The 8,609-nt window shown below is 39.3% G+C and overlaps 1 protein-coding gene across 1 annotated transcript in view; it reads right to left on the bottom strand.

The window, feature by feature from the left end:
- LOC107092173 (N-lysine methyltransferase SMYD2-A-like) overlaps window positions 1-6,938 on the bottom strand; it is a 9,063-nt gene extending 2,125 nt beyond the window's left edge. The window contains exons 1-10 of the mRNA XM_015386493.1: window positions 6,647-6,938; window positions 5,272-5,335; window positions 4,903-5,013; window positions 3,622-3,682; window positions 3,099-3,226; window positions 1,878-1,945; window positions 1,598-1,700; window positions 1,406-1,516; window positions 390-510; window positions 111-285 (exon numbers count right to left, since the gene is read on the bottom strand). Coding sequence (XP_015241979.1) covers window positions 111-285; window positions 390-510; window positions 1,406-1,516; window positions 1,598-1,700; window positions 1,878-1,945; window positions 3,099-3,226; window positions 3,622-3,682; window positions 4,903-5,013; window positions 5,272-5,335; window positions 6,647-6,819 — 1,115 coding nt within the window. The 5' untranslated portion in view covers window positions 6,820-6,938. The remainder of the gene's footprint in view (window positions 1-110; window positions 286-389; window positions 511-1,405; window positions 1,517-1,597; window positions 1,701-1,877; window positions 1,946-3,098; window positions 3,227-3,621; window positions 3,683-4,902; window positions 5,014-5,271; window positions 5,336-6,646) is intronic.
- Window positions 6,939-8,609: the final 1,671 nt, after the last annotated feature.

Here is an 8,609-nt window from a genome sequence, read left to right as displayed (position 1 = left end):
GTGTGTGTGTGTGTGTGTGTGTGTGTGTGTTTTTTATTTGTTTTTTTTATGTATATATCCCTAAACTTAGAAACTGGATCTTGTGGATCAGGACCCAGCTCATAGGTTACCTGTAAGGCTGAACGATCTTCTCGCCGTAGCTCATGGCGCCGTCCCAGTCCTGCATGTAGAGGCACACGCCCATGGCCTGATACATCATGTGCAGCATGTAGACATTGGTGTCTGCAAAAATAGCTCCCATCTTCTCCAGACTGAGCTCACACATCTCTAGGAGCTCGCTGGGACGTGCAACAGAGTCAAGGAGCAGCGACAAAGAGCAGGAAGTAAAAGGAGAGCAGAGAGGAAAGTGGAAAACTGTGACTGTTAAGGCACTAATAGGAGGAGGATATTTTTATAGTGTTTGGCTCTTCTGAACTCTTCAATGACATTTTTGGCATAAAGAACCATGGACTGGATTTCCTTCGGTTCTGGTGGGGAGCTCAGCTTCCTGATCTCCATTTTTGCTTTATCCTGCAGAATGAAACAGATAAAGGAAAAAAATCATGAAGATTCTGGACAGAAAATTAAACAGGCTATTAATAAAGGCAGGAAACACAGGCATGCATCATGTTTTAATAGTAGCAGTCTACAGGGCTTTATCAACATATCAAAATTTTTACTCTTACACCAAAAACTATGGTGGTCAACCTGATTTACTGGAAAACCAAATAAACGCCAGTAGAACCAAACGCTTATAGTTAACAAGTAGTAACTATAGAGTGGCATTTATCTCCAGCATTCAAACTTTAATATTAAGATAAGAAGTTCTTGACAGAGCAGTTTAGATTAAGATGGATAGCCAATGAATCAGATTTTAAACCGAATACAATGGACAAAACATTTGGCGAGTGGGCGAGGGGTCCGAAGACATATTGGGAACTGATTAAAAGAGGAAAAGTAATAAGCTTCGAAAAAATAAAGAGAAAATTTGGCCTTGAAAATAAAAATCTATTTAGGTACTTGCAAGTAAATAGTACATTTTAAAACAAAGCGCCGTGTGTATGACGTCATCCGCGCGCCGGACTGGAGTTGTGACAGGCAGTCTTGCCTGAATAATAGATATGTAATCAATAAAATCCGCAAAACAGATATTTCCTGCTACATGATCTAAGGTTTATGGGACTTTAAACTGTTAGCAGTGTGTTTGGAGGCAGTCTGAAGCGGAAAGCAGGATCCCATCATAACAGTGTATAAGGCAGAGAGTGTGGAGATCTGACAGAAAGCAGCTTTTAACTGATTTACTGATCGAATCCATCTTTAAATATATTTAGTTTGTCGTTCTCAGCATTTACTTATATATTATTTTTATCTTGCTTCTCTCAGACCTGCAACAACAAACATGTTTGTGGGCAGCAGTCAGTCATACCTTAGACCTGGTGGTGCACTCTGTACATTGGCACATGAAGAAATAGGAATCTAAAAGCCTCTCTCTCCTGTCTTCTGTTGGATACAGTAGGTCTATGTAACTGTTAAAGATCTGTAAAAATAAATAAAATATGAATGAAAACACATTTTAAATCCTGTATATGCTTTTTGTTTAAAAAAAGGGTAATTTTACCTCTTCACCTGGGTTTATCTCCTGTACAGCTCGCACCTCAGCCACTGTGCCTTTATAGGTAACAATAACGTTGGGACTACAGCTGTGATTCATCAATGCTACACTAAAAGAAAAAAAAAAGAAAACAATTAAGATTCCCTAAAAGACAGGAAAAATCAGACGTGGAGATAAAGGCTATGTGTAATTATTGAGATATCAAAACTCCATCCTTAACATTGATTGTGTACAGAACTTAATGGAGGGATGGGGTGCTTTCAGTGATGATGTGCAAAGTATTTACTCAGGAAAAACAGCTGATCCTAGATGGGAGAGCTCCTCATCCTCTATGGTGAAACCATTGCAGTTTACCTGGAAAGAAAACAAGTAAAGAAGAGAAAGCATGAGCAGAAATACAGAATGTTAAAGCTAGCATCATTCACTAAAGTCCTGTGAGAGCTCCAATGAGACGGAGGACATTCTGCAGGATATTTAATGTAGTTCTGAGATAAGAGGTGAGAGAGGCTGTTTCCATTAGCACAGCGTAAAAGCGAACACGATCCAACTCTTCCAGAAGGATCAAATTAACGAGATAAGAGCTGCAGACCGGATCCAGTCAAAAATACCCAACATGCACTCCTCTGCATCTGCTGAAAAATACAAATAAAGCTGCATATTGCAGCTCACGTCTATTGAAAGGCAACATCTGTCATCACACATACTGTGTTTTGTTACAGAATTGCAAACTTAAATGCAGTTTAGTGTGATTACAACTAAGAAAGAAAAAATGGCAAAAATACATATTGAAACCTTTATAATATGACACCAGTTTTTTTGTCCTTATTTCTTCTATCATCAATCATAAAGCAAGAGAAGTAACATGAACTATTAAAACTATAAGCTTATTTTGTCATTAAAATAGTTTTCTATATAAAAGGCGGTTGTGTTTTTTTGCTTTGTGCTTTAGATAAAAAAGGAAAATATGACTTGCAATATTACCATTGTTCTGTTCTACAAGTTCTGTGCAGCAATGTATTAAAAAGACACAGAAAAAAAAATGTTTAAGATGTTTTTTTCCTTCACCATCCTTGTGTAAAAGAAGTTCGGTGCAGATGTTCAGCTTCCTGTACAAGAATTGTCTTTAAGTCAAAAACCAAACCTAAATCAAACCAAGACTTAAGAATGCTGCTCTTTAGTGGTTTAACTTGGAGATGTATCCCAAAAGATTTTACTAAGGTTTAGGTAGTGACTGAATAGATTAACTTTCAGGATCAAACTTGTGAATGTAAACAGTTACATCGTTTTTTAAGGGTTTAACAGTAAAGGTTGGTGAACGCAGTCTTTAAGGACATATGTCAAACTTTGTGATTGAAACAAGGAAAATGTGGAAAGGTCCATTTCAGGTTCTCATTGGTGAAATGTGTTATAAAAATGTGACTTATTTAGGAAAGGATACCGGTGTGGAACTGATGTATTTCCTAGACTGGAGATAAATGCAGCCTCATGCTGTTAGTTCTGTTTTTACCTGTGCAAAGAGCTCAGTGAGAGCCTGGTCGTTGGGCAGGTCACTGATGTGTCTGGAGTAGAAATGGTGCAGAGCTGCTATGTCCGCCTGGTTCATCTCTTCCTTCTCACTGTCCATCTTATCCAGATCTGCAAAAAAAGGTGACAAACCAGGAAGTCAGGAAGAGACAACAAAAAGATACACCAAACATGTAGAAAATCTCTTATTGTTCAGCTATCAGAGTACAATCCCGATCAAGCACCTTGCTAAAGGGATCGGGGCAGCTTTTAATGGGAACAGAGAGAAATAATAAAATTAAGGCATCCAGTAACTTGGGATTTAAGTCCCAGAGCTCTGAGTGAAAGAGACAGAATCGGGACTGGAGGCTATGGTGGAGAATATTAATAGACGCTTAGCTTAAACTGCAGACACACAGCAAGAACACACTGAGCAGAACAAACGAACACACACCACATAACTAAAAGTGCATGAATATGTAACTAAAGACTTGTGATTTAATTTGCAGAGTCGGATGATAACTTACGTGCTTCAAACTCTTTAAGGAGGAGCAGTCTTTCTGAGGGGGTCCGCTCTGTCGTGACTCTCTTCAACAGAACAGTTTAGACAAAGAAGCATATTCTGATCAGAGCACATAAATATGCAAACGACATAATTATGCAACAAAATACAAACAGTTTTTAAATCAGGCTCAAAGTTATACAGACTATAGCCTGATTGTGTAAATCTTTACATTCTGAGTTAAATTTTTCTTTTTGCAGATCTGTTTAAATTCAGAACTAAATGAATATATTTCAGGATGCGAAAAGTGTTAAAAGCTTTAAAATATTCAGTATGAGTCTCAGTTGGATAAGTCGTTTTAATGCCCACATTTCTGCTGTTAAAAATAGCTGTTTTACTCAGGCCCACTCAAACTGGAAGGCACCGCCATGTTTGAGGACCGTGGTAGAGTGGTTTGCTTTCCTGCCAATAAGCAGCCTGGCAAAAATACATCCCTGCCTTCCTATATTTTGGATTAAACTGCTGCTTCTCAGTTCACACTGTAAACTGAGACAGCTTTACCTATTATGTAAAATAGATTAGAAATATATTCTTTACTTTGCTTCTTCTAAAAGAACTGGAAGGGACGACTGCTAAAACTAAAGTTTGATGGGAGGAAACAGAAAAACACAAAGGTGATGGATCCCATAGACTGCAACGGATCACGCAGACTGCGACGGATCCCGCAGACTGCGACGGATCCTGCGATGGATGCCACAGACTGCGACGGATCCTACAGACTGCGACGGATGCCACAGACTGCGACGGATCCTGCGACGAATGCCACAGACTGCGACGGATCCTGCGACGGATGCCACAGACTGCGACGGATCCTGCGGCGGATCCCGCAGACCACGACGGATCCTGCGGCGGATGCCACAGACTGCGACGGATCCTGCGGCGGATCCCGCAGACTGCGACAGATCCTGCGATGGATGCCACAGACTGCGACGGATCCTGCGACGGATGCCACAGACTGCGACGGATCCTGCGACGGATGCCACAGACTGCGACGGATCCTGCGGCGGATCCCGCAGACTGCGACTGATCCCGCAGACTGCGACGGATCCTGCGATGGATGCCACAGACTGCGACGGATCCCACAGACTGCGACGGATGCCACAGACTGCGACGGATTCTACAGACTGCGAAAGGTTCTTTACCTTGTTAAATAAATGTGCAACTGAACAAGTCATTTAAAAATGAACAGAAGGTGCATGTCTGCTAAACAGAGCTGTGAAGATTCTCCTACATCTGGTTCTACTACCTGTTTCATGATGATTCTGGCCACCAGTCTGACCGTCTCTGATGGACACCAGTTTTCTCCATATGCACACATGGCGACGCACTCAAGCTTATGCATGGGCCAGTCGCCTCTCTGAGGAGATAAAAGCAAACAGGAGGTCGAAAAAATAAAAAACTCAGGTTTAAAAGTTAATACATGAACAAATGAAACAACAGACATCACTCATTAATTTTAAACCTAATATCCTCTGGTTTTAATTAAATGAATAAATAGTTTGAATCTGCCAAACTCCCAACAACATTTTAGTTTAAAACTGTTCACTGATGGTTCCTCTGAATTGTGGCAAAGGAGGCAGAAACCACACATATAAAAAAATGAAGCTCTGCTTACCTGACAGTCAACATTGCAATAGTAGGCCTGCTTACATTTACCACATTTAGAAAGATCTTCTTTCCTGCAAAGAGAAAAAAAAGTCATTATTTCTTTATTAGATCTAAATTAAAGCATTTAAACCTGACGATCTAACCCTGATTAACACTTTACAAAAATAAAGTTAATACTCCACTGATTATTAAGTAAACAAACAAATAATTTGTCCACCTCTACTTAATTATCCTGTATTGAATACAGGTTTAATTCAGTTTATCAGTTATATTTTTATTGTATTTAATCTTGAAATAAAGGAAAAACAAGATGAGCTGATGACTAGCATCAAAAGCCGACAGCTAAACAAAGGACGGCTGACCTAAGAAATCCTTCATATAATAATAACTGAACTTTATTGATCTCGCACTGGAGAAATCTACCAGTGGGCTGCCATTGTGTGGCGCCCGGGGGTTAAAGGTTTTGCTCAGGAACCCAGAGTGCAGGCTGTGGGGATCGGTACTTGCAACCTTCTCAAAGCACAAGAGCACTGCTCTAGCCACAAAATGTGTTGATGAATTTTCTGTCAATATCCACTGGACTGAGAGCATAATAAACAGTTTAGAATCTAATAAAACCAGATTTCAGTTAAATAGATAATTACTTCTCTATCAAAAATATTTGCAGTTTAATTTTGTTTTTCTAAATAATTTAAAATCAGAACAAGTTGGTTAGAAAGAAACTATTGACCAAAAACCCATATAAATGCATCCCTGGTAAAAATGGAGAATCATATTCTACTAAAGCATTGAAAGCCAGATTACAGCTTGACAAAATAAAATTATTTTGATCAAATTTTAAGAGGGATTGACATGTCTAAAGAATAGATATTTGTGCTCTCATTCAACCCACACTTTAACAGAAATATGCACCCTGGCCTTCTTCTCTCCTCGGACACATGGTCAGCTATATTTAGCACCATAACCTTTTGCTGGTTCAACGGAAGCCTGGGTGGGACACATGTCAGTTGAAGCTCCTTCAATTAACTTACCTATACATATTGTTATGATGGACCTGGTGTGGTGGTAAACATAAGAGGATTTATTTACCAACTAAACTTCAGTCTTTCTGTATATTTTAACCATTGGTGTGCCAACAGCTTATTGATATCCTACCTACACTGTCCAGCTTCAGATGGTCCAGGCAGGTGAACCTGCCTCTGCCAGCAGCAGAGCCTGCAGCAGGATGCAGGTGAACGATCACTGAGCCCTTTTATTAGAGCAGCACCACCTGCTGTAGCATCAAACAGCCTGAGTGGCTAACACACCGCTTCAAACTGGCTAAACCCTTCAGTTTCAACGTGTTTCCCCTGCAGTTTTCAGGGGGCTGAGGAGCAGGTTACCTGGTGAAGCAGTGCTCGCAGTGAGCCCCTCTTTCATTCACCGTAAGCACGTAGGAGTAGGCAGGACAGGCGAACACCAGCTCCCCTACCGCGAAGTGCCTCACCGCCCGCAGGCCTCTGCCTCTGTCCGGACTCAGGAACTTCTCTGTCCCCTCTATGCCTTCGTTCTTCATGGTTTTTGTTAGTTTTTCTATTTTCCAACTCAGACGCTCCCCTCTTCCAACAGAAGGTCTGCTGAGTGAGATAATCCGCTTCAGTCTGAGCCCAGTTCTTCCTTTGCGGCGGCACACCGCGGAGGACTACAAGTTCTGCCCCCTGCTGGACAAACAATAGAACTGCAGCTTTGCTTTGCTTTTTTTTTTTAAAGACTTTATAGGGCAAGTTACCATTTCTGATCACTTGCATCCCCCTTACAAATTAGGTCCGTCCCATCCCTCAGTGAGGTCTAGAAGCAAAAGATCAATATCCAGCCGTTCAGCAAACATGCTGCTACAAGGCTGTACATCTTATTTTGGCATTTGACCAATTAGATGAGACCTTGAATGATATATGACCTACTGGAAGTTAAATTGAAAAACAAAAACGTTAAAAAGTCAAGAAAAAAAAGGTACATAATGTATTAAAAAGTCAAAAAGTCAAAGAAAAAAAGGTACAAAGCTAATTGAAATGTTTGAAAGTCAAGGAAAAAAGACAACACGCTAATAAAGAAGGATTCCAATAACACTATTGGCTTGAAATGTGGATTTTCAAAGGATTTCAGTAAGTGCCCTATAAAGGGTTAAGGATACAACATGAACCTTGATTACTAAGATTTAATGCAATTCAATTAACACAAAATCTAAAAAATTTTTATACATATCTAAACAGGGTGGTTTACATATGTTTTAGCTTTCTCTCATTTAATAATTTAAATAAAAAATATATATTTTTTAGAGTTTATGATTATTATTTTATTATTGTTTAGCAGTGAATTTCTGTGTTGCTCCATTTCACTGGAAATTCAGTTGTGTGAAGGGGTCAGATGTTTGTTAGAAAAGCAGTATCTGAAACCAAGAAACATAGTAAAACAAGTCATGGATAAAGCTGTGAGGATATTTAAAGCAGCTTCAGGAACAAAATAAAAATGTGGAAAAACCTTAGATATTTTTAGAGTATGGAACAACAGAGGAACCAAACTAGATTTAGCAATCTACCTAAATTGACATTCTTGATTAGAAGTGGGTTAATCATAGAAGAAAACAGATCAGAAGAAAGAATGTGACAATTGTAAGCTTAACCCTCTCAAGGCAGATGTTGCAGATTTGCAACAGCTAAATGCCACTTAGCTAATTACTCCCCATCCATATTTTAAGAGCTTTTGTTACTCAGAAGTACATCAGAAGGACTTGGTTATGAATTTGCAACAGTTTCTCTCCAGCTCACCAGATAGCACTGCTGACTCACTTTCAACATGGCTGAGTCCTTGGTGTCACTAAAACAGATTTTCTAAGCACCAATTTCATGTAAGTATCACTACCAATTTCTATTATTTTGAAATCAATACTACTTAAGATGAATCGTGAATGTGTATAGATATGACACATGCCAATTAGTAGATTTAATCTCCTTTGGGTTTTTCACCAGAGGCATCTCGATTTCAATGTTGTGGATTCGCAACGTGTGCACAAACAGGTACTACATGATTGCTACATGAATGCTACATGATTTATCTACTAGTTTGCCTATATTTTGAGCAACAGTTTAAAAGAAACTGCCTACTTAAGAGGTTTTGAGATGTCGGCAGAGAAAAAGTTTGAGAAAAAGTTTTCTGTAATTTTGTGAGAGAATTTTTTTTTTTTTTGAATTTTGTTTTGTTAATTTTTTGTTTGTGATATTCAAGTTAACACTACGGGCCACAGTTGCAAATCTGCAACATCCCAGAATTCATTGCATGTGGAGGTCTCTCTCTCAAAAAAATTCTGAA

The sequence above is a fragment of the Cyprinodon variegatus genome, unplaced genomic scaffold (assembly GCF_000732505.1).
Source record: "Cyprinodon variegatus isolate N-32 unplaced genomic scaffold, C_variegatus-1.0 Scaffold369, whole genome shotgun sequence".
NCBI lineage: Eukaryota > Metazoa > Chordata > Actinopteri > Cyprinodontiformes > Cyprinodontidae > Cyprinodon > Cyprinodon variegatus.
The sequence above is the reverse complement of the archived record's forward strand: the minus strand, read 5'-3'. Positions and strand labels throughout refer to the sequence as shown.